Source organism: Garra rufa, chromosome 16, assembly GCF_049309525.1.
Source record: "Garra rufa chromosome 16, GarRuf1.0, whole genome shotgun sequence".
NCBI classification, from domain to species: Eukaryota; Metazoa; Chordata; class Actinopteri; order Cypriniformes; family Cyprinidae; genus Garra; species Garra rufa.
Window position 1 is genome coordinate 43,985,158 of NC_133376.1, and position 26,078 is coordinate 44,011,235.

Genomic DNA, 26,078 nt, shown 5'->3' on the forward strand with positions numbered 1-26,078 from the left:
CTGTTGTTTTGCTTTAGTACGATTTTTTTTAGTGTTTTTGAAAAAGCTTTCTTTTGCTCATCAAGGCTGCATTTATTTGATTAAAAGTACACTAAAAACAGTAATATTGTGAAATATTATTACAATTTAAAAATAAGTGTTTTTTTATGTGAATACATTGTAAAATATAATTGATTTTTGTGATGAAATGCTGAATTTTTTAGCATCATTACTCTAGTCTGTAGTGGTCCTTCAGAAATCATTCTAACATACTGATTTGCTGCTCAAGAAACATTTTTTTCTGATTATTATCAATGTTGAAAACAGTTGTGCCAAAATTGTATCTTATTAGTTGAATATTTACATAGATATACACTGCTGCTCAAACGTTTAGGATCAGTAAGACTTGTAATGTTTTTTAAAGAAGCCTGTTATGATCATCAAGGCTGCATTTATTTGATCAAAAATACAGAAAAAAACAGTAATATTGCAAAATGTTATTACAATATAAAATAATGTTTTTATATGAATATACTTTGAAATATAATTTATTACTGCCATGCAAAGCTGAATTTTCATCAGCTGTTACTCCAGTCTTAAGTGTCACATGATCCTTCAGAAATCATTCTAATATGCTGATTTATTATTAGAATTATCAGTGTTGGAAACAGCTGTGCTGCCAAATACTTTTTTGGAACCTGTGATTCCTTTTTCAGGATTCTTTGATGAATAACAAGTTCAAAAGAACAGAATTCATTGAAAATATAAACCTTTTCTAACAATGTAAATCTATTCTGTCACTTTTTATTAATTTAACACATCCTTGCTGAATAAAAGTATTAGATTCTTTCAAAAAAACAAGGAACAAAAATGTACTGACCCCAAACGTTTGGACACTGATGTATATTGTTAGAAAACCTTTCTATTTTAATTAAATGCTGTTCTTTTTAACATTTTATTGATCAAAGAATCCTGAAAAAAGTATCACAGGTTCCAAAAAAATAACTGTTTTCAACATTGATCATAAATCAGCATATTAGAATCATTTCTGAAGGATCATGTGACACCGAAGACTGAGATAATGATCCAAAAAAATAGCTTTGTATCAAAGGAATATAAATTGCATTTTAAAATATATTGACATAGAAAACAGTTATTTTAAATTGATGTAAAATTTTACAATATAATTTTTTTTCTGTATTTTTGATCAAATAAATGCAGCCTTGATGAGCATAAGAAATGTCTTTAAAAACATATTTTTAACATAATTAAAAATAACATAATTATTTTCAAAGTTGTATATATTTTAATTCATAATGTCATGTTTAATACAGTGTGTTAATTGTGAAATCCACTAGTAATTTCTAAATGAAAATAGATTGCACACCAATTTTCAGTATGCTTGTTTGTGTTTTGTCATCAATCTTTTGTAATCAGATTGCTTTTTATCTTTCTATCTTGAATGGAAAGGAACCTATCTGCAAAAACAATAGCTTTACAATATTCATGGTTATTTTTAGAAAGGGATGCATCTTAAATAATTTTGCAGTTTAATGCAAATTGGAATGATTTATGATAATCCTAGACCCAAGCTTGAACTGTAAGTGTGTTGAGATCAGGCCAGACTCTAGAGACGTCTTCCCTTCCACACAATTGGAAAGCACATTGCAGGTGATAATCGACGCTCTAAACAATATTCTGATACGCCGCGTGCCCTTTCTGTCACTGCGCTGTGTTGTTTCTATGACAGTGACATATGAGGATAATAACTGCAGATAAAAAGGCCATTTTGGAGGCACTTCCACATCAGAGGCCAGGCCGCGGGTTGTTTCCTATGGTAACAAATGCTGCGGAGAATCGAGCACCAATTCTGTTAAAATAATGCTCATCATTATAATGATTTGCTCCGGAGGCAAAGCACTTTTCACCAATGTGCCGTTCATTCTGATTTTTTTTTTTCAAATGCAATATAAAGAATTGCACCTCGTATACCTAACTACCTTGTTATGTTTGAATAGGGGCCATTTTATTCACAACATTAAACATTATATTGTCGAATGTTTTTGTTTATGATTTCAGCTGTTGAATTTCTGATCTTCAGGCAGCGGTTGTAGATCTGGCGGTTGTTGCGAGCTGTGCCGCGTGTGGTGTTGGCGGAGATGAATAGTGTTAGATGGGCTGATTGGTAATCTCCTCATCTCCTGACGGCGGTCCGTTGACTCTGTCTGATACGGCGGTGTTCATCAGAGGAGCTCCACTGATCTCTGCCATCTGTGGCACCTCAATGCCAATCCCAGGAAATAAAAATGTGCTGATCATGTGTTCCCAAAATCAGGCTGAAAAATCAGTCCTGAGGTTTGAAAAATGGGAAAAAATGCTGTTTTGAAGAATGTCCTGGCCACCGTTAGCTCACAGAACAAAATATAGTGACTTAAATATAGATGCAAATATGTTTAAAAAAGCACCATAAAATGGTCTTTAAATACAACTGGTGCACTATTTCAAGTCTTCTAAGAAACTTATCGAAAAGTTGAGTTGTAGTTTAAATTCTGTTATCATTGGAAGAAGTTAACTTCCAGAACAAAAATTTACAGATGAGCTACTTACATCCTTGTCATCCAAGAAGTTCATGTCTGTCTGTCTTCGAGTTGTAAAGAAGTAGTTTTTTGAGGAAAACATTTCAGGATTTTTCTCCATATAGTTGACTTCAATGCAATCCAAAATGTATTTAAAATGCAGCTTCAAAGGGCTTTAAACGATCACAGCCAAGGTCTTATCTAGCAAAACAATTGGTTATTTTGAAAAAAAAAAGTACAATTTATATACCTTTTAACCTCAAATGCTAGTTAGGGTTTGTCGAAAAACTCCCATCTCATTTTCTCCAATAACTTAATAAATACTATATAATATATTAAGTACCAACCCAGTGTTTACAAGGTGAACGCACAAGGAGGGTTAAACACCCTTTACAAAAAATGGTAAAACAGCAATGTAGGACGACTTTGAACTTGGAGGAGAAAATGAGATGGGAGTTTTTCGGCATAGCCTAACTGTCATGAACCAGAATACACAGAGTTGATGCAGAGCTAGACAGGATGAGCGTTTGAGGCTAAAATGTACATTTTTTTTTTTAGTACTTAACCAATCATTTCACTCGATGAGACCCTTCTTCCTCAGCTTAGAGCCCTTTGAAGCTGCATTATAACTGCATTTTGGAAGTTCAAACCATTGAAGTCCACTATATGGAGAAAAATCATGAAATATTTGCATCAAAAAACTATTCCTTTAAGACTGAAAAATAAAAGACATGAACATCTTAGTTGACAAAGGGGTGAGTAAATTGTCTGCAAATCTTTGTTCTGGAACTGAACTTCTCCTTTAAATCCAGTGTATTCTTGTATGCTTACAGTCGAATACGTAGTAGCTCATTTAATAGCATGCACGAACGCAGGCGCTTAATACATAAGCGCTAGAAAACTTCATCTTTATTCAGTGTTAACCTTTTCTCCATAAGTTATGACCAATAAATTATTTCAGAACTTTCTCACTCAAGCAGTTGTCAGTGCGGTCGTCTGTTATTGTTACAATCTTGGCTGTTTAGTTTTGTTTTCTACTGTGAAACCAGGGTCTGGGCCAGTGTTGCCACTTTGTGGTACAACTTATTAGTGCAAAACCAAGTCAGTGTATATTTGTGACCTGCACATACAAAATACTTGTGGTTACAACATCAGATGCTGCACATACTATTCTGGAGATGTTGTTAAAACCGAAGTAAACATTAGGCTAATTTATTCCATAGAAGTCAATGGAACACCAACATTTTCCTCAAGATATCTTTTATGTTTAGCAGAAGAAAGAAACTAATACAGGTGCTGGGTAGTTTGACACTTTTTTTGTAGGATTCTGGCGTTTCACAGTTGAACACGTTTTTTCTCTGACTGCTTTTATTTGAATCAGAATGCATGGAACCACTACATTTAAATCACAATCCAAACAAACTTTTTACATGTAGCATGAACAGTTTTGATGTAAATTAGATTGTATAACTTCAAAAATTGACTGCATAAGGCCGCGATCACACCGAATGGGTTTTTGCAGTGAGAGGCGACTTTTTTGAATGGTTTTCTGTTGGCAGTGAGCGTTCTGCGCGCTGCTTATGCACCCCGGGCGCCTTGCGTTTTCGCCACCTGCTGCGCCTTGCGTTTTTGCAGAAGCGCTCTGAGCACCTGAAGTTGAAAAAAAAAAAAGCAACTCTGAGCGGAAAAACGCCCGACGTCATTCGCGTTTTTTCCATTGTCCAATCAAATGAATGGAGAGGCGGGCCTTCTGTTGTGGTGACCAAAGTTTACCGTTGCTTAAAAAGTCCGGAGACTGCAAGAAATGGAGGAGAAACTTTTGGTGTCTGTCGTGGGTAACACGGAGCTGTATTTTTTAGGGTTTCTGCTAATATGACAGTTTAATAAACAGCAAAAACCAAAGATTTTAGAGCGCTGGCGCCATAATCCTTTAATTTGACTGACAGGACAGCTGTTTTGGTTGTTGCCTAGCAACATAAAAAATCCGCAGCCACTGCTCTTTTTTTAAAAGTCACCAAAAAAGGCAGTGCTGTGCGCCTCACGTTTTTAGAACTAAAAGACGTGTTCGGTGTGATCGGGGCCTAAGATTGCAAATTCACTTTCTGACAGCAGATGGCGCTTTTGGAACAGCTTTCTTGGTTATGGCTATAAACAAAGCAGCTTTGCACTTTTATTCATTACTTATTCAAGGCTTATTCATTACACTTTTTGGTAGGGATGCTCCGATCGATCGGCCGGAGATCGGTGTCGGACGATAATCACATTTTATGACTCGATCGGTACTCACTAAATTGGCCGATCTCACAAACCAATCACAATTTGATAACGTCAACGCATGAGGGCATACATGATGCGTGCAGACATTAATTAACTGGCACAGCAATTGCTGGTGTGGAACTACTATGGCAAAGAAATCTGGCTTGCAGGAGCATTGTCCCAAACATTTAATACCACTAACCTGATTCGGCACTTAAGAATGATGGGTCTCTCAAAACTGATCATCAGCAGCACCATCTCTACTAAAAGTGAAACTTGTAAGTTCACTTACTTCAGGAACAGCGCCGTTGTTACCTCGCTTGTGAGAAATGTCACGTAGTTTTTGCGTTGTTAATCGTCAGAGCAGCACTAACAACATTAGCGCTTAAGTTAGTCCATTAACAAGAGCACGGATAAAACTGCGCACTGCAAATGGAGTTATGTGAACCTGGCTTTATATGTGAGCGCTTCGAGTGTGCATGAGCGATCTAGGATGAGTGTGCGAGTGCTGAATAATTAAACACTGGAGATAATTAAAAAAGAAATGCAATTTATAGACTTTAGTGACGATGCGACACTGCCTCTATTTTGCAAGTAAACAATTCCTGTGTCAACTGTAAAGCTCGCTTATAGTCAGACACGATGTGGTGACTGGATGTCATTTGCGCACTTTGAAAGAGAAAGAGAGAGAGCACGCTGTCATTCACTCTCGCTGTTTGTGGAATAACGTCTCACATAAAGTTTTCAAATTACTTTATTTAACAAAGAAATATGGATTATACCTCACCTTCAGCATTACAATTGTTTTACCCGCACCGGACAGATACGGTGTGTGCTATCTGTATGTGTGTGCGTCTGTACGAGAGAGTGGGAGAAATAGATTATGTGCTTTTCCTACATAATAAAAACGTAATTTTGTGGATAAAACATGGAAATAGTCTGATGTTTTTATTCTATTGTTTACCGTATTTAGTTTGGCCAGTGTTGTTGTGAGTTTCGGTTATATTGCCGTTTTAGGCTGTAAAGAATTTTAAAATGACTGAAATTATGTGTGGCTAAGTGATATGGACATGTAATGCGGTCAAAAGCTGCCTGGAACTACGTTCGCCGTGCGCGTTACCCTGAAAATATCTGCGCACCTTCGATATAAACCCAATTTTAAAGGCATATTATAATGTTCACTGTATAATGAGTAATTATTTATTACTCTTATACACATATGTTTCACAATTACTATAAAAATGTAACAATGGAACTGTAATACTTTATCTGAAAAAAGATGAATGTTGATCAGAGAGACTCAAAGCATCGGAATCGCTATTGGTATCGGCCGATCACCATGACATAAATTCGGTACTCGGTATCGGCTGCAAAAATCCTGATTGGAGCATCCCTACTTTTTGGTGTGAAAGTGCTATTACATTTGCTAAAAACAGAACTTTTTATATTAAAAACAAACAAGCAAGCCCTGCCCAGATTTAAAAAGTAACGTGAAAGTAATGCAAAAGTAACTTAACACATTACTTCCCATAAAAAGTAACTTAACTTAGCGTAATTAATTACTTTTTAGGGAGTAATACATTAAATACATTAATATTGTAATGTATTTCTTTTAAAGGTAACTTTTCCTTTTCACTGATCAGATTATTGTTTTCAAGTAACTAGTAAAGTAATGCATTACTTTTTTATTTTACAAGAAATATCTGAGTTACTTTTTCAAATAAATAACACAAGTTATTTTGTTTTCCCATTTATGCACTGACACATCCCCTGTCCCCATGTTGAGAAAAATTGTGAGTGCTGCAGAGGCACTTTCTTCAGCCTGAGGCCTAATAAATTCACTTTAAGTGTGAACAGTTTCCAAAAATATAATTTTTTTTTTTTTTGTTCTTAAAAATAAATAACCAAGCTTAGCCCAGGTGACAAAAAGTGACACAAAAATAACGTAATGCATTACTTTCCATAAAAAAGTAACTTGAGTAACTTTTTTTATGAAGCAACACCATTTTGTAATGCATTCGTTTAAAACATATTTCCCCAACACTGGTGAACTTTTCCTTTAAGTCATTATTGATCATCTTCCCTGTGGCGCCTCTTTCAAATCTGAAAGGAAAGCTTTTCTGTGAAGGCCATCATGTGGCATCAGAAGACTTGGAATAGCATGCAAGCTTTTTTGTTTGTCTTCTTTTATGCAACTTTATAGCCCTTTGGCATTGAATTCTTTTGTAGAATGGATAACGGTGCTTTGGCCATTCTTCAAAATCTCCCTCTTTTGTGTTCCATGGAAGAAAGAAAATTCAGATTGGTTTGGAATGACATGAAGGTGAGGAAATAATAACAGTGTTTTCATTCTCTGGTGAAGCAGTTATTAAAAATCCCAGAATTCCACTGCAAACACGACTCTTTCACTAATTTTAGCCTGCAGTTCTTTGTGATCCTTTTTGATGCTCGCAATTTGAAAGCCACTTAATTCGTTCTCATGCCATTGTAAGCCTATCCCATAAAACACAAATGCAAGCACCACTTAGGAGACATTACTTCCAGCAACACTTTTCCGAAATGAACGTTTGAGAGAGGCTAAAAGCTTTCCTTTCTTCGCATTACAGAGGAAAATTCATTGAAAAAGCTTCCAGTCTTACAGTAAAAGCCTCAAATGTCTGTTCTCTTCGGTTCTGAAGACCAAGCAGGCATTTGAGGGTTGGTCTTTATGCAACATTTGGTACGTCTGGCCCACATTTTATGGTGTCTTCTCAGACCGTGAATGTCTAGTATGATAATTTGCCTTTCTCGGTGGAGAACAGGAGATTGTCTTTAGCTCCCGAGCCAGGATTTCTACAGCGCAGAGAGAAAGAACATTTAACAGACTTGGCCCAGAGTTCAACTTCTCTGCATTTTGTGTCCTGGCGCTGCAAATAGGGAACGTTGAGCTGAAGAAGATGGGAACTGTCACTTTTTATAAGTTTACAAGTGATAGATTTCAAAGATTATTCTTTTTTCTCTGTACTTCGTGTGCATTGCGTTGGGTTGGCGAATTATTGAACATTATATGTAGAGATGTTCCCTTGTCTCAAATGAGCTCTATTGCTGGTAAATGTAAGACATCAATCTATTTAGTCAACTAATCAGTTTTCAATGAAAAATGTAGGAGAAAGCAGTAGCAGTGCATCATCGTATCATGAACAAGATGACAATTATCAATGCATGAATCAAACCCACTCAGATTGCAGACAATTTCTGTCTTTTTTCAAATAGTATTATTATATACGATATGTGGGCAGAAACAATTCATATGGATGAGTGAAATCACACACAGTAACTTCTTTTTCCTATGGTTTCTGTGTCTTATTTTGAAGGCAGTGCCTTCCGCAGGGGTGCATTTGATGGCCGTATACTTCATCGTCTCTTTTTTAGAAAAATAATCATTGAAAAATTAAATTACCGTAAATTACTGTAATTTCTTTCTTTCTTTGAAATATAACAGCTACTTTTCTGAAATAAAGGAGCTTTGGTTTTCAGTTTGTTTAAAAATTTTTTTTTTAGAATGTTCAAAAATATCTGAACTGAAGTTCAGCATTTGTTTTTTTTTAGGATTCTGGCATTTTTTTCTTTTTCTTTTCCCTTTTCATAAATCAGTATGCATGAAACAGTTGCACATAACCACTGCATTTTAATCACGATCCAAACAAATCCAGTTTTTGATGTAAATTAGATTGTATAATTTTAAAAGTTGAAGCAAAAACAGCAGATGAACTCAATGAGAATGGAAATTCACTGTCTGACAGCAGGTGGCGCTTATGGAACAGCGGCAATATATTGTTTCCTTGTTTACTGCTGTGAATAAAGCAACTGCGCTTTTAAATAAATACTACATTAATATGCATTATGCATAAGATGAAAAGAGAATACCATCTAAACCCTTCTGGAGACCGTCATCTTCAGCATTTCTGACTTCTCTTAACTGCTGTTCACGTTGTTCTTTGGTTACGGGATTCTTTTATGTCCTCAAAAAACTCATCAAACCAAGGCATTCAAAAATATTGTGAAAAAATATAAAAAGCCTTTATTCACATGGCTTTAACATTAAAAACAGCAAACATGCACCGATGCGTTGCGGCTAACTTGCCTTTATAATATGCCTTGGTTTGATGAATAATTTTTACTTGTCTAGAAAATCCTTTTTAATTTAAGAATTTTTAGATATTTTGTCTGGAAACAAGACAAAAAATCTAAGTAAGAAAATAATTTTTTGCAGTGCACTCTTAAAAAATAAAGGTGCTTCACGATGCCATGGAAAACCTTTTTGTCTAAATGGTTCCATAAAGAACCTTTAACATGTGAAGAAACTTTCAGTTTCACAAAAGGTTCTTTGTGGCAAAAAAAGGTTATTCAGATTATAAAAAGTTAAGAAAGAAATGGCTCTTTAAAATACCTTTGACTGAATGGTTCTTTGTGGAACCAAAAATTGGTTCTTCTATGGCATCGCTTGAAGAAACCTTTTGAAGCACCTTTATTTTTAAGAGTGTGTACCGACATTCTTCAAAATATCATCTTTTATGTTCAGCTGAAGAACAAAACTAATACAGGTTTGGAACAACTTGGAACAATTTTAATATTTGGGTGAACTATCCCTTTAAGTGTGTTTTAGTTTTTTTACATTTTTTAATCCCCTGTTAGTTAAATTCTTAAATATTCAATCATAATTGTGCAATGCTATGATGTTTTATACAAAGAACAGCTCATTTTATTGTAGATAAAGAAAAAAATAATGTAATGCTTTTCAACAAATTCACCTATAGATTTTTATATTTTTTTGCATTGCATTGCATTGCATTACATTGCATTGCACTGCATTGCACTGACTAGCCCTGTCCATAGCAAGATCTCATAGTTTAGTCGAATGTTTGTTGTTTATCAACAGGCTATGTTTCAACTTTAAAGTTAAAAGTCCCCTCGATGTCCCATTATGGTGCTATTTTTTTAAATAAATGTCTTGCTTTGACTTAAGTGATATCTTTAAACCTGCTGGGGTGCCTACCCAGACAACACTTTTGGGAATCATAGGCATGAAATACTCTAATGGTTCGCTTTGGTTTTGAGACACAGTCGTTGTCATAAAGGGATCATTAGTGCTTCCATAACAAGAACCTGTGCAAGTCTGGAAGTGGAAATCCCAGCATCTGTTCCACGGTAGATGGCATGTGAAATTATTTATATTCGTTGTGTATTTATTCGTTTCCCAATGCAGTGGTACTGAAGGGGGGTCAAGAGGCATGTACTTTATATGTGATATGTCTCATTTCTTGGCAATTCCAATCTTGTTGACTAAACATACCCTCATTTGAGATGTATCTTCCGCTGGCTGGAAGAGAAGATGATGTCTGTTTCATGCTGGTCAGTGCCATTACTGAATCGTTTCCATTGGGCCACTGACTGAAATCTAACCTCGGATGAATTCAAATGCATTTTTAATGTCCATTTTGCTCAAATGCAGTCTTATATGCCTCATGAGTTCAAACGCGTTGCTAACAGCCCTGCAAGCTACAGCCGAGTTTGAGGAATAGACATTATATAGTGGCGTTCATCATGAGGAAAGATTTTTTGCTAACGTTTTTCTGTCAGTTATGACGGCTGCAACCAATCACGTTCTTCTCCCTCCAGGCTCAACCTCAGACTAAAGACTGAACCATACCCGTCTGTTTTAGACGCTTGACTACAGTTGCTGCATTTAGGCCAAAAGCAAAATTCAAAGATTTGATAAAGGTGTTGTCATTTTAACTAGACTTCCAGTACACTGAGCCTATCACACTGAGATTATCATTCTTTAGATATTTAATTACCAATACTTTTTTGTGTTGATTTTATGAACACAATGGCCAGTCAGAGGCATTCCATTGAGTTTTGGTCAATGCATGCTCGCTGACTGAATTCTGCAATTTGGCAAATTCTCTCAGCAGAAACAACAAAGTGCAGACGTAAATAAGAGATTCATTCATCATATACTTCAGACAGCATCACTGATTATAATTGGAGCTTTTTTTTAGAGTGTTTTCATTGGCACTAGACTGAAGTCAATGATTATATTCTTTGATAATGTAAATGTTCTTTGCTCACTATATGGGCCATTCAACAGAATTGGTGCAAGCTGCTGTCCCACAAAAAAAAAAAAAAAAAAAACATGTTTAAAAAGTAGTGATGCTCCGATCGATCGGCAACCGATCATGATCGGCCGATATTGGGTAAAAACAGCTTGATCGGCGAACCCCAAAAGCGCCGATCAAAAAAGCCGATCACCTGACCGAAATTACTCGCGCAACTTTTTCACACGTGCATGCACGGCACCTAGGTAAACAACAGCAGAGCGGAGCTTACCAGTGGCAACATGCAACATGAGTACTAAATTCTTTATTAGTTTTGTAAGGGTAGTCTTGTTCTTGGGCATGTGACTAAGTTGTGCGTGTACAGAGCGCTGACTGTAGTTTTGCCGGAGAAGTATACTTTCGGTTTCATTCTGAGTGGTGAATGTGCGTGCTTGAATGTAAATGAATGTATCTTTCTATACCCGTCATATTACAATAATGTTACCGCTGTATGTCTGATTGTTGTCATCAGTTCATGTTGTAGTTCAGTCCATATAGAATGAGGAGAAACGGTGCGCGTGTAATTCACGTGTGTATGTTTAGCGCCATTTTATCGCATCGTAATTCTAATGAACGCATATAGATGTTACTGAGGTAAAGTTTATGTTTCCTATATGCAGACAGATTCTGATATATCATATTTAATTCAGCCTAAACTACATTTTACTACCTTTATCCTAATGACTGCAATGCTGGATAATATCCTTACACCATCTTAAAAAGCAGCTACAAATAACAAGCAAAGAACATTTACAATATCAAAGGACATAGCCTAGTCTAGTGCGAGGTGCACTTTAATATAAATAAATCTCTTCCCCATGCGGCGCGTTAAGGCGACGTGGCGTGTGTTTATATCACGACAAGTTTCTGAAGCATCCTAGAACCGACTCTCTGCACTGCATCGCTAAAGTTAGGCGCCTTTTGACGGATAATATTAATAATCGTCTTGCTATCGTCAAACCCTGGTGAAAAAAACAGCATATGCTGCTTAGGTATGTTTTGGTGCTGGGATGCTGGTTTTAGCTGGTTTATGCTGGTCCTTTGCTGGTTCATGCTGGTTCTTTGGCTGGTTAATGCTGGTCCTTGACCAGCAACATGACCAGCATAAACCAGCAAAGGACCAGCATGTTTTTTTCAGCAGGGAAGGCATCAGCAACTTAACCCTAACTTGGTGGTTCTTCAAGATCTTGACTGTAGCCTATTTCTAGAGGTTTTTTTTCTTCAATATAGTTAATTTAGAGTTAGTTTCATTTCTACAAATGGTGCAAACTCTGCTAGATTATAGATCAAAGATTCCCATTCCCCTGCCATTCTGTGATCGGCAGTGATCGGCAATCGGCAGATCATGATCTTGGTGATCGGTAATCGGTGATCGGCCCCAAAAATGCTGATCGGAGCATCTCTATTAAAAAGCATTTACAAATTCAGGCTATTGGGGAACTTTCAGTTGGGACGTGGCTGCCCTTAACCCTTACCCCTAATATTGAGGGGGAAAAAAGTATTTTATTTCATTGTTTTTGAAAAATATCTTTTAGATTTTTTTTTTTTTTTTTAAGTAAAGTTAATAAAATATTTATTTGGTATTTTCTTTGTAAATCATGAAACTTTATGTAAAAAATGTGTCCCGTATTTTTAATGTCATTACCGAAACAGTGTATGTTTTAGTCCATTGTAGTGTGATTTTAATTGCAGCCCTAAATTTATGATCGGGGAATATTCCTGTGTCCTTCTCTCTCATATCTACAAGGTGTTAGAAGATACACTTTTAAAAATATAAATGCTGTAAAAGGTTCTTCACAGTGATGCCATAGAAGAACCACTTCTGGTTCCACAAAGAACCATTCAGTCAAAGGTTTTTTAAAGAACCATCTCTTTCTTATTTTTTTTATAATCTGAAGAACCTTCTTTCGCCACAAAGAACCTTTTGGGAAACAGAAAGGTTCTTTAGATGTTAAAGGTTCTTTATGGAACCATTTAGACAAAAAGGTTCCTCTATGGTATCATGAAGCACCTTTATTTTTAAGAGTGAAGGTCCCGTCATTTTGAGGTAAACTGTTTTCAAACATCTGCTAATCTGTGTGTAATTTTAAGGAATGTCACTACTGAACTATTTTTCTGCAGTTAAGCACACCTTTTTTGGGAGTTATTCTATAACATTTAGTTTTTATATGTGTACAACTGTTGTTGGGCTGATTAGCAAATTTGAGGTAGGTTCAAAAGTATCTAAAATTGTCACATTTTGTAACAAATTGTAACATTTGGTGGAGTTTTAGCAGTTTTTTTGTGTTATTCGCTAAAATTGTCACAACTAAAACATGTCTTCATTGTTTCGGAAGTGACAAACGGAAACAGATGATCTTTTATTTGGGGGAAATAAACAATTTTAGTGCAGTTATGCAAATATTTAGTGTTTGAGTATGTTTTACTAGTGTTTTAGTATGTGGGTTAAAATTCTGTAATGTGATGTCACTATGTGAAAATGTGCAGTCACTGCATTATCAGTATACTGAATTATCAACTAAGATGTTATGATAGTGGTTGGTTCAATTATATATTCAAAATAATTAATCCTTAAATTTGAAATCAGTATGATCAACTTTTTGCCTTTTACAAAGGAAAATTGGTTCAAAATGCAACAAATCACACTTAAAATATTGAAAAAATTTGAATTATTATTGATTTATGTCTGAAAACTTTTTAATAAAAAGATATAAAAAAATATATTTACAATGAAAATGTTAGAAAAATATTAATAAGTCAAAATAACCCTTTTTATTTGCTGTGCTTATATATTATTGTGTTTCGGTATAAATTCAAATTTGGGGAGAGGACAAAAATTCCAAAAAATTCTGAAAATATAATGAGAATTAACTGCACAATTACTAAAAATATATACCTTGGATATTATACAGTTTGCATACTTACAAAATATGTGGAAAAAGACATTATTTTTCAAGACGTTTCCAACTCTGACCTTGGACCAATTCTGTAGAATGGCCCTTATAATTTGTTCATTGTTTGAATAACTGAGGATATGTGGTCTTATAAATAGAAAGCTCTTTTTATTAAACATGTGATCAGGTTTAACACTAATTCAGTCTTGTTAATATATATTACGACGTAATAGTATAGGCTCAAAAAGTTAGTTGAATATTTACAAAAAAGTTAAATATTTTAAATGGTATAACAGTCTTTATTATCATTTTAAAAGGTCTTAATCATCAGGCCATCAGTCCCAATATTTATTACGCTTCAAATGGCCATGTAATTAAACAAATGTTTGCACAACATTTTCAAAGTCAAATCCCTGCACTGTTGCACATTCTACAAGCTTGTGGTTTCAGAGCAGTTTGCAGTCAGTGAGTACAGTGCCATTATGCCGGGAGATTGCTATAATCTACTATTGATGAATTTTCACAATTTGCGGTAAATGGCTGTAAAATTGTGTCTTTTCATATGAGCTGCTGGGAGTGATAAAGCGTAGACATTTAAAATTCCAAATATATTTGGGCTTGTTTATAATTAAGTCCTACATTATACAGTAGATACAGCTTTTAATTGAATGTAAACTCTTGCAACTTGTTGTCATAGGAAGAAACATTTATTATTATTATCATATTATTTATTTCTTTGTCTATTTTCGTTCTTGAAACACAATTATTGTATCAGCAAAATCCAATATCAATCAACCTCTAATGAGTTGTATTGCCATATTAGTAGATAATCCAGTTTTTTAATATATGGAATAAAACATGTCTTTGAATATGTGCTGCAGCCTGTTTATTATTTATATTTTTCCATATTAACTACATTATCGAGATATTGTGGTGCTGTTTATTCAGTTCAAATGGGATGCTTCTAGTAAAAGCTGTGTGATTTAGGTCTGGCCAGCCTAAGACTCAAGGCAAATGGTGACTTGTACCAATGTCAAGAGGTTAGAGACCATTACCATGTTGTGGGCAAAGGTCAAAGAGGAAGTGACAGGTGCGTCTTAGACGTTATATCTATTTGAGGAAGACTCAAGCGCTTCTGCACTGACCACAATACATGCAACCAGTCACTGCAGAAAACTCTGTCTAGACAAGGTTGTTTCTTGGTTGTGTTATTGGCTGACTTTTGATTTCATAATATAATATGTTTCCAGAACGCTGCTCTCTCTATGAATCTGTGAATCAAAGCTTTCACAGGCCAAATGATGAAAGAGGGCACTCATGATTTCTGACATTTCAATTATAGATCTGAATGAAACCTAGATGTGGGATTGCAGTTTTGAAACACAAAAAGATGCATGATGTTAATTCACATCTCATGTCCTTTACGCAATTTAAAGTGTAAATGTAGCACAGGTCAGAATTTACACTCAACGAGTCCTTCAGCAAGTTAGTTTAACTTTAACGTAACGAGAACGGCAATATTACAAGGTTTAAATCTGACTCACTGGTTTTTTATGTGCCTTAGAGCAGTTTACTTCTGTATTGAATTTATCATCAGGGGGCCGATTCACAAAAATCCTCTAAAGATATGTTCCTAAGTGCAATTCTTGAAAAATTCTTAGAAAGTTATTTTCTTTAGAACATCTTTTGTTAAGATGAAAATGGCTTTGGTAATCATTTTGTACTGTCTGCAAGTTACATAGTAATAAAAAATGGCATGCAAACATTTTTTTGTCACCAATGGCTTTTTGGGAGTCCAACAATTTGCATGTGTTTTTTTAAGTAGTTACTAGACTGTTTCAAGTTCCGGCACATTTTATTCATTTATGCTCTGTCTTGTACTCTGAATACGTCCCGTATCTGTGTGTATATGGACACTCTTATAATACTGCAAAAAATAGTTTTAAAGGGTTAGTTCACTAAAAAAGGAAAATGACCACATTATTTACTCATCCTATGTGAATGTGACCTACTTCTTTCAGACAAATCCAATCAGAGTTATATTAAAAATAGTTCTGGCTCTTCCAGGTTTTATAATGTAAGTGGATGGGTGTTTCTGTTCAACAGTTTAAAACAAGTCCAATAAAGCGCATCCATCCATAATAAAGGTGCCTTACATGGCTCCAGGGGGTGAATAAATGCCTCCTGTAGTGAATTCAAGTGTTTTTTTTTTAAGAAAAAATATCCATATTTTGTTTACAGGAGCAAAGGAAGCAAAGTTTTCTTACTTTAGCAAAGGAAAACCAGTCTCATCGAAATCCTCTGGCATTTTTCTTTACAAATCTTTACAAAAAAATATTTTCAATTCACTAAAAGAGGCCTTTATTCACCCCCCAGATCCATGTGAGGCACTTTTTATTATGGATGGATGCACTTTATTGGACTTGTTTTGAACTGTTAAGAAGAGTCAGAACAATTTTCAATATAACTCTGATGGCCTTCATCTGAAAGAAGGAAGTCATATACACCTGGGATGCCTTGAGGGTGAGTAAATAATGGGCTAATTTTCATTTTTTAGTGAACTAAGAGTTTCATTCTAAAATTGAAAATCACTCTTTGACTATTTTGTAGAGTTGTTGCTGGATAGATAGCACAATCCAATACATTACACATTTTTATGTAATATATTCAGACTACTTTTTAATTGCTTTTAGATTACTTGTGACCTAATTTATTAATCACATTGATTTAAATTTAAATTCCATATTGATATAAAAATACAAAGAGAAAGAAAATATGTTCCATTTATTGTCATTAACAACTTTAAGTGCATTAAAGGAGTTCACTTTTAGAACAAAAATTTACAGATAATGTACTCACCCCCTTGTCATCCAAGATGTTCATGCCTTTCTTTCTTCGGTTGTAAGGAAATTAAGTTTTTTTTGAGGAAAACTTTTCAGGATTTCTCTCCATATAGTGGACTTCTATGGTGCCCCCGAGTTTGAACTTCCAAAACGCAGTTTAAACGCAGCTTCAAAGGGCTCTAAACGATCCCAGCTGAGGAATAAGGGTCTTATCTAGCGAAACTATCTGACATTTTCCAAAAAAAAATAAAAAAAATAAAATACTTTATGTAGTTTTTCAACATACCCTAACTGTATTGACCTGGATTACACAGAGTACGCATGTGCATGACAGAGCTAGACAAGACGAGCATTTGAGGTTAAAAAGTATATCTTTTTTTTTTTTTCTCTCAATGACAGATCGAAATGCTGTTCTCATCTGGGATCATTTAGAGCCCTTTGAAGCTGCATTTAAACTGCATTTTGGAAGTTTGTCCTAAGAAGCAAATTAAGAATATTCTTTAAAAAATGTTTTGGGGAAAATTGTTAGGAAGAAAATAGCAACAAGATTCAATTTAATAAATAATTAGATTTTGTGAATCCAGTCCCAGATGCTTATCTAGGATGCTAAAAGAACTCCAGAACAACACATTTGGCAACACATATTGTGCAATGTTCCTCACATTAAGCTACTGATGCAACAATATATTATAATGCTGCTTCATAGTTATTATGAGTTATTTCACTAAAAGACTAAGACTGGCCAGTATATGAGTAATACTATGGCCTGCACTTTCACAAATGTGACCCTAGACCAAAAACCAGTCATAAGGGTCAATTTTTTTATTAAATTGAGATTTATACATCATCTGAAAGCCATCTTAAGCTTTCCATGGTGTATTTGGTTTGTTAGGATTGGTACAATATTTGGCTGAGACACAACTATTTGGAAACCTGGAATCTGAGGGTGCAAAAAATCTGAATATTGATCAAATCTGATTTAAAGTTGTCCAAATAAAGCTATTTGCAATGCATATTACTAATCAAAAAATAAGTATTGATATATTTATGGTAGGAAATTTAGAAAATGTCTTCATGGAATATAATCTTTGCTTAATATCCTAATGATTTTTGGCATAAAAGAAAAACGAATAATTTTGACCCATACAATGTTTTTTTTTTTTTTGGCTATTGCTACAAATATAACCTGGACCAAAAAAAGACTGGTTTTGTGGGCCAGGGTCACAAATATGCAAGAATGGCAGCTAGATAATTCCATTGTCACAAGGGACAAAAATATATTTTAATAAAAATGCAAAATGCAGCTTCAGGCCTGGTAAATAAACTCAGTTCCTCTGCTATCAGCAGCTGAAGTAAACAGTCAATTTTGGACTCTGGCTGTTCTTGAATCAGATGATCCCAGACGACGTTGACTATTAAACTGCTGTGCATTATGGATATTTTGGTTTTATTTGGATATTTGTTTCTCGCTGAATTTAGATCGGCTTCTCCAAGACATTTACTATGCCGATGGAAAGCCGTATGTGCTTTCTCACAGGCATAGAGATATCTCCGTCACCTTGATGTCCAAACGCAGTTAAGCCTCTATTGTTTTCTTAACAGGGTGCCGTCACCAGGAGATTGAGCGTGTGGTTAACACATGATGTTCAAGGACTACAGATCTGGTCGAGCTGTAGGTGAGTTGATATGCATTCTGCTGATGGAAGTTCTGTCTGCTTGATGTACCATCAGAGACCCTTTAAGCTTCTCATTCACAGGCAGAGTGTAGATCTCACGGCAGAAAAAGGATTTGCTGGCAAGATCTCTGCCGCACACCTGATAAGGCTGTCAGTGTCCCCATGAGAGGCTGCTTCTCAATAATAAGAGGTTTCTCCTCGAGTTCTTTGGCATTTATTCTGTCACGAACAGGTGGAAACGTCTGCTGGTTCACCTCCATCACTTTCCGCTTCTTGTTTGCGCTTTCTAAAGACGGCAAGTTTGGATTTCATACCTTTTATCAAGTTTCGAGAGATTAAGCTGAAAGGTGAGGCTGATACGGCTTTAGATGTGTGTTTGCGAGCCAAGTGGAAAGTATAGGGTTTAGACTGATATTAGAGCGTATAAATAGCCTAAATGTTTATGCCAGTGGAGGACAGTGGAGTGCTTTTCGCAGGATAAAACGCAAAAGCAGGGTTTCTGGATGAAATGCCAGGTGGCCAGATGGACATTCTGTTCAATCTCTTGTGCAAACCCTATCTGAACTCTATCTTTTTAAGCTTTTGCTGTGAGATAAAAGCTTTGTGAGTCATTTAGTTGTGTTTTTAATGCTAAATACTTTCAAAAACTGTCTTAACTCGGTTTTGACATCTGACATTCAATGTGACGGACAGGTCTTCAATCACGCAGGAGAGTGAGTGTTAGAAATCAAATCCTGACAGGAGAATTGAGCCTGGCGACTGTGAGGGAACCAAAGGGTTTAATTTCTCGCAGGCATGTGGAAGATGAGCGTGTCCTTTCTTATTAGGCTCTGTGTGGGCCGTGCCGGTCGGCTGGCTCGCGTTGAATCTGAAGGCAGGTGTCCGGCCTGTCACACGGCTCTGTCCTCCCCACAGGTGGCCGGTTTACAGCTGTAAGGGGGCCGATCGCCTCATTTACACTGGAGCTTTTCTTCCACATTCCCCTTATCTAGCCCAGTGCACAGCAACAGAGTTGACTGATGACTTCCTCTTTTCCACAATCAAGGACAGACGATCCGGGAATGCTTTTTAGTGCTTGCTCATAAGGTACTGAATGCCAGTCACAAAAAGAGAGCTGATAGCACAGACTGAAAGTTGATGCATATTTAAGTCAACGTGAAATCAGAATTTTATTTAATGCACATATTGTGAACCTTCTGGTTCTTGTTCGAAATCAATTCTGAAAACATTGTTCCTTTTTCTGCTGATGTGGGCTGTGGGATATTGTTAAAGGATAACTATTGCCAAAATGCAACCTGGGCTGTTTTTTTTTTACTGTAAACAAGACAAACATATATCAAAAGCATAATTACGACAAACGAGCCGTTTTTGAGATTGACTGTGATTTCGTTTTGCGGTCAATGGCCGGTGAATGGGAGTACTAGGGGCATAACTTTGAGCGCATCAAAATCGATATTTTTACAACACTAAGAAAGCTCGACACACCATGACACTTTGCTCGAAGTATCGCCTGGGTCTCTACACATGAACTCCAGCATTGAGAACATTGTTTGTGTACGCAGAGTTTATAAAGAAAGGTTTTGAGCAACTCACTTTCACTGTTTGAGTTTCCGCTCGCGGCCGTCTTGCCAGTCAAGAAGTGTCGATCTCCGAATGCGAGGATGGATAGCTCCTAAAGCATATTTCCATATAAATGCACGGCTAATTCGTTGTTTTGTCGCAAGTGAAAAACAATATTAACCTTCTAGTTGTAAAAAGAGCCTCATATAAGCCTAATATTTCGTCCTATGGAGTCCATTCATTTGCATTCAGAGATCGACACTTCTTGACTGGCAAGACGGCCGCGAGCGGAAACTCAAACAGTGAAAGTGAGTTGTTCAAAACTTTTCTTTTTAGTAAACTCTGTGTACACAAACAATGTTCTCAATGCTGGAGTTCATGTGTAGAGACCCAGGCGATACTTTGAGCAAAGTGTCATGGTGTGTCGAGCCTTCTTAGTGTTGTAAAAATATCGATTTTGATTCGCTCAAATTTATGCCCCTAGTACTCCCATTCACCGGCCATTGACCACAAAACGAAATCACGGTCAATCTCAAAAACGGCTCGTTTGTCGTAATTATGCTTTTAGATATATGTTTTGTCTCGTTTACAGTAAAAAAAAAAAAAACAGCCCAGGTTGGATTTTGGCAATAGTTATCCTTTAACTGATAACTAAGTAGCTATTTATGCAATCTGGTTCTCTTTTGGCATATAAAATCCATTTTACACCTTCAAATCAATTCCTGATGAATAAAAGTCCTGCTGTACACTTTTTTGTCACATTATAGAAGAAAAATGGGTTGCAAAGGCAATTCATGTCGACTTGACTGTTTACTGGCTGATGTTATTCTGATATATTTCATAATAGGGTAAATGTTTTTAAATTGAGATTTATACATGATCTGAAAGCTGAATAAATAAGCTTTCCATTGATGTACGGTTTGTTTGGATAGAACGAGATACAACTATTTAAAAATCTGGAATCTGAGGGTGCAAAAAGATGTGAAAATCACCTTGAAAGTTGTCCAAATTAAGTTGTTAGCAATGCATATTACTAAACAAAAATTAAGTTTTGCTATATTTACAGTAGGAAATTTACAAAATATGTTCATGGAACATAATCTTTATTTAACATCCTAATGATTTTTGGCATTAAATAAAAATCGATAATTTTGACCCATAAAATGTATTTTTGGCTATTGCTACAAATATACCTGTGCTACTTAAGACTGGTTTTGTGGTCCATGGTTACATATTTATGTTTAACTTAAGCAAATATATATATATAAATGTTAAAGCTATTAGTACTATTAGTACAAAACTTTTCTCTCATTTTCCCCTCATTTTTGTGAATTATTTGACCTGGGTCACAGATTTATCTGTAATTACACTACCATTCAAAAGTTTGGGATCAGTTTTTTCCAGCATTGATGCTTTAAATTCATCAAAAGTCACAGTATTTATAAGTTTGCAAAATATTTCTGTTTGAAATAAATGCTGTTCTTCTTTGTACTTTCTGTTCATCAAATAATAAGTAAATAAATTAATAAATAATAGCCATTTCCACAAAGATATGAAGCAGCACAACCGTTTTTGATACTGATTATAATAATGTTTCTTGAGCAGCAAATGAGCATATTACAATGATTTCAGAAGAAATAATGTGAAACTGAACACTGGAGTAATGATGCTGAAATATAGTTTGGATCACAGGAATAGCCTAAATTACAATTATTTCACTGTGTTACTGTATTTTTGGTCCAATAAATGCAGCCTTGTTGAGCATAAGATTCTTTTTTTTTAAATGTAAAAACTTGCCAACCCCAAACTTTTGAACAGTATTGTAACTTCTGCAGGTGGCAGCAGATCATGCATAAAATTATTTTTGACAGTCTAACAAAATATAGGTTTGGTAAGCTTGTCAGAAAGTGCACATGGTTCAGACACTTGGCCTAATGATTTGTGCACATATGCTTTGACAAATTGAGCGTTTGCGCTCATGCATGTGGCACAAATTTTACGCTGATTTGTGACATTTATTTCCTGCTCGCTCCCACCATCTTTCTCCTCCATTTCTTGTTCTCTCTCTTTTCTCTTATTCCCATTTGGGGAGTAAAAATATATTTTAGCAGCACTAGTAGTGATTTTTCAAGTAAAAGAGGACGCTTTCCTCACAATTGTACAACAATTTATTTTCAGGGAAATCCAAGTGAAATTGAACCCCAGTTCAGAGTAATTCGCACATTGTTCCACCTCGGCGCCAGTACGAGCGGTTCAGGCAACTAAGAAAGAACTTTGTCTTTCACGCTAACATATTACGAATTCAGTGAGATTGACTGTAAGCCAAATGCACACAGCATGGCTTTCACCTCTCACAACTGCCCTTTATTATAAATGACCATTTTGCTATTGCCTTAAACTTAAATAATGGAGATGCCAGAGGCTGGAGAGTTCAGCTTTACACTTAGTTAATTGGTTTTGCGTGAAGAGTTGCAGGACTCATGTTGGCTGTGAGGTGAAGGGCGCTTCAGGTGAAATGCCTGCGTCAATCAGTCACCTTAATGAATCTGGAGGTCTCACTGAACTGTCTTTCTAATATAACACAGGGATGATAATTGCAATTTTTGCATTTGTTTTGCATTATTCTGTTGGATGATTGAAGGCTTGCAATTAATTTATTGCTTCTTTGCCTTGGCATTAAAAGTATAGTTCACCCAAAATTGAAAATTTGCTGTTAATTTACTCACCCTAATGCCAGCATAGATTAAAGTGCCTTTTTTTCTTCAGTAGAACAGAAAAGAAGATTTTTAGCTGTAACTATGGTCCTTGGTGATTTATAAAATGCAAAGCTGAGGCTGCCAGTTTTGAAAATAAAAACAGCATAGGGAACACAAAATTATTCCTGTGGCTTCTAAGGATATATTGAAAATATTGAGGTCTTATGAAGCGAAACGATTGGTATGTGCAAGAAACTGAACATTGTATACAACATTATTACCTGTAATCCAGAGCCTCAGCCAAACAGGACAGTACGATTCTTTTTTCGCAAACTAGTTGTTTCAGTTTACTAGTTTATGTAATCACAAAATGACATCACATATACACTGTTATATTATTAAAGCACCCAATATTGATGTCAAACGTGGATGTTTTGTTTGTATAAAGCATATAACGTGAATAAAATAGTCTTCATCAGCTCACCTTTTTACATAAACAATTAGAAACCAAAATAACTTCAGAAACCTTCATTCAAGTGTTCAGAAAACTTCATTCAGTTCACACGTGCAATTCAGCGGCTCATCAGTCATTCTGATTTGAACGGTTTCCTCAGTTCAGTGACTGTTGGATGAACTGGAGCACTGAATTAGTATATTCATCATGGATCCTATGATGAATATACTAATTCAGTGCTCCAGTTCATCTGCTGCTATTTTGGCTCATTTTGATTCAGAGTGACTGTCAGACATCTGAAAGTGAGTTTTGATTGAGTAACTTGTAGATCTGTGCTGCTCAAGCCACAAACTGTTTCAGATGCTTCAGTCCGATTTGATGAACTGGTTCAACTAGTTCACTAAAAAGAACCATTTCAGTTCAAAAGAATGATTCGTTCGTGAACCGGACATCACTCTGGCCTGTTTGCCGAAGGCTCTGAGTCACAGACCAATCGCTTTGCTTCATAAGACCTCAATATAACGTCAGGAGCCATGGGTAATAATTTTGTTTTTTATTTTCAAAAACGGGCAGCTGCTGACTTGCATTTTTTGAATCAACAAGGACCACAGTTTCAGCCTAAAAATCTTCTTTACTCCTCTACTGAAAAAAACAAAAACAAAACATCTCTATTAAAGTCTCATTGCAGAAACTTCACTTGTTAGTTCTAAAAGTTATGAAAAGCAAAGTCTTATTCAGTTGATATATTAAGGTCTTATGAAGTGAAACGATTAGTCTGTGCAAGAAACTGAACATTATATACAACATTATTACATGTCATCCAAAGAAGCCTCAGGCAAACAGGAAAATACAATTCCTTTCCACAAACTGGTTGTTTCAGACAGTTTGTTTCAATGAACTGGTTCAGTTTACTAGTTTATGTAATCACACAATGACATCACGTATCACCATTATAATATTACAGCACCCAGTACTGAATATAATGTAAATAATGTGTATAAACTAGTCTTCATCAGCTCACCTTTTACATAAACTGTGAGAAACCAAAAAATGTTCAAGTGTTCAGTTCAGATGTGCATTGGTCTTCAGTCTGAGTTGAACTGTTTTCTTTAGTTCAGTGACTGTTGCAGAAACTGGAGCACTGAATCAGTTTATTCATCATAGAATCAGCTGCTATTTTGCCTTATTTTGATTCGGAGTGACTGTCAGACATCTGAAAGTGAGTTTTGATTGAGTAACTTGTAGATCTGTGCTGCTCAAGCCACAAACTGTTTCAGATGCTTCAGTCCGATTTGGTGAACTGGTTCAACTAGTTCACTAAAAAGAACCAGTTCAACGGAATGATTCGTTTGTGAACTGGACATCACTCTGGACTGATTGTCAAAGGCTCTGAGCCACAGGAAGTGTTGTAAATAATGTTTAGTTTCTTGCACAGACCGATTGTTTTAATTCATAAGACCTCAATTTAATGTCATGAGCCATGGAATATAATTTAGTTTTTTCTTTGATATGCTTTTGTTTTTTTTTCAAAAACGGGCAGCCGCTCACTTGCATTTTTTGATTTAACAAGGACCACAGTTTCAGCTAAAAATCCTCTTTACTCCTCTACTGAAAAAAACATCTCTATTAAAGCCTCGTTGCAGAAACTTCACTTGTTAGTTCTAAAAGTTCAGAAAAGCAAAGTCTTATTCAGTTGATATATTAAGGTCTTGCAAGAAACTGAACATTATATGCAACATTATTACATGTCATCCAAAGCATCAGGCAAACATGGAAAATACAATTATTTTCTGCAAACTGGTTGTTTCGGACAGTTTGTTTCAATTAACTGGTTCAATTTACTAGTTTATGTAATCACACAATGACATCACGTATCACCATTACAATATTACAGCACCCAATAATGAATATAATGTAAATAATGTGTATAAACTAGTCTTCATCAGCTCAGCTTTTACATAAACTGTGAGAAGCCAAAAAACTGTTTTCTTCAGTTCAGTGACTGTACTGGAGCACTGAATGAGTTTATTCATCATAGGATCAGCTGCTATTTTGGCTCATTTTGATTCGGAGTGACTGTCAGACATCCGATTTGGTGAACTGGTTCAACTAGTTCACTAAAAAGAACCAGTTCAAAAGAATGATTCATTTGTGAACTGGACATCACTCTGGGCTGTTTGTCAAAGGCTCTGAGCCACAGGAAGTGTTGTAAATAATGTTTAGTTTCTTGCACAGACCAAGGTTATTTTCGTAAACGAAAACTAAAACTAAGACGAAAACTATTGATCAAAAAACATTTTCGTAAACTGAAATAAAATAAAAATGTCAAAATAAATGAAAAACTAGAACGAAACGAAACTAACAACTTTTATTGAAAAACTAACTGAAATAAAAATAATAATTATCAAAAATAAATAATCGTTTTCGTAATCATTATGTTCTCACCCCATGGTGGAAAAATAAAGGCTGCGACATGAACAGCACCTGAATTAAATCTAGGCTACTGCATCAGTTTTTATTGATGTATTTTATGTAACACAAGCGATCAAACCAATATACTGGAGCTGCTTAATTGTTACATGATAGAGATTCAAACCCCCACGCGATCATTTGTAAATGACAACGATTCCTCATGTCTATTAAACCTTTGAAAAGTCTTACCGGAACATTCAAATCTATATTTGCACTGCCGCTGACAGAGAGAGCGGTCATCATGTTTATGTTAAAAAAAAAAAAAAAACGGCTTTACAAACAGTCTTTTCAAATACCCAGTCGTTAATATTATCACAGCAATATTCTGATTAAAGGTCATAGTTTGGATATAAACACTGATGTGATGTCTATGGTAGAGATCAAAACAGCACGTCATTTTTTGAAAGTAATTGGCGCTTCACATGGAAACAACTGTTTAAAAATGTATTTGTCATTGACTACTAGAGATTGATTCAAAAACGCAGATTCATCCAGTTATGTTTTTGTGAGCAAATCATTTATTCATTCAAACCAC

The 26,078-nt window shown here is 35.5% G+C and overlaps 1 protein-coding gene across 1 annotated transcript in view; it reads left to right on the top strand.

The window, feature by feature from the left end:
- Positions 1–26,078, top strand: part of enox2 (ecto-NOX disulfide-thiol exchanger 2) — a 318,313-nt gene that overhangs the window by 66,106 nt on the left and 226,129 nt on the right. Inside the window, exon 2 of the mRNA XM_073820293.1 lies at positions 18,288–18,361. Coding sequence (XP_073676394.1) covers positions 18,325–18,361 — 37 coding nt within the window. The 5' untranslated portion in view covers positions 18,288–18,324. The remainder of the gene's footprint in view (positions 1–18,287; positions 18,362–26,078) is intronic.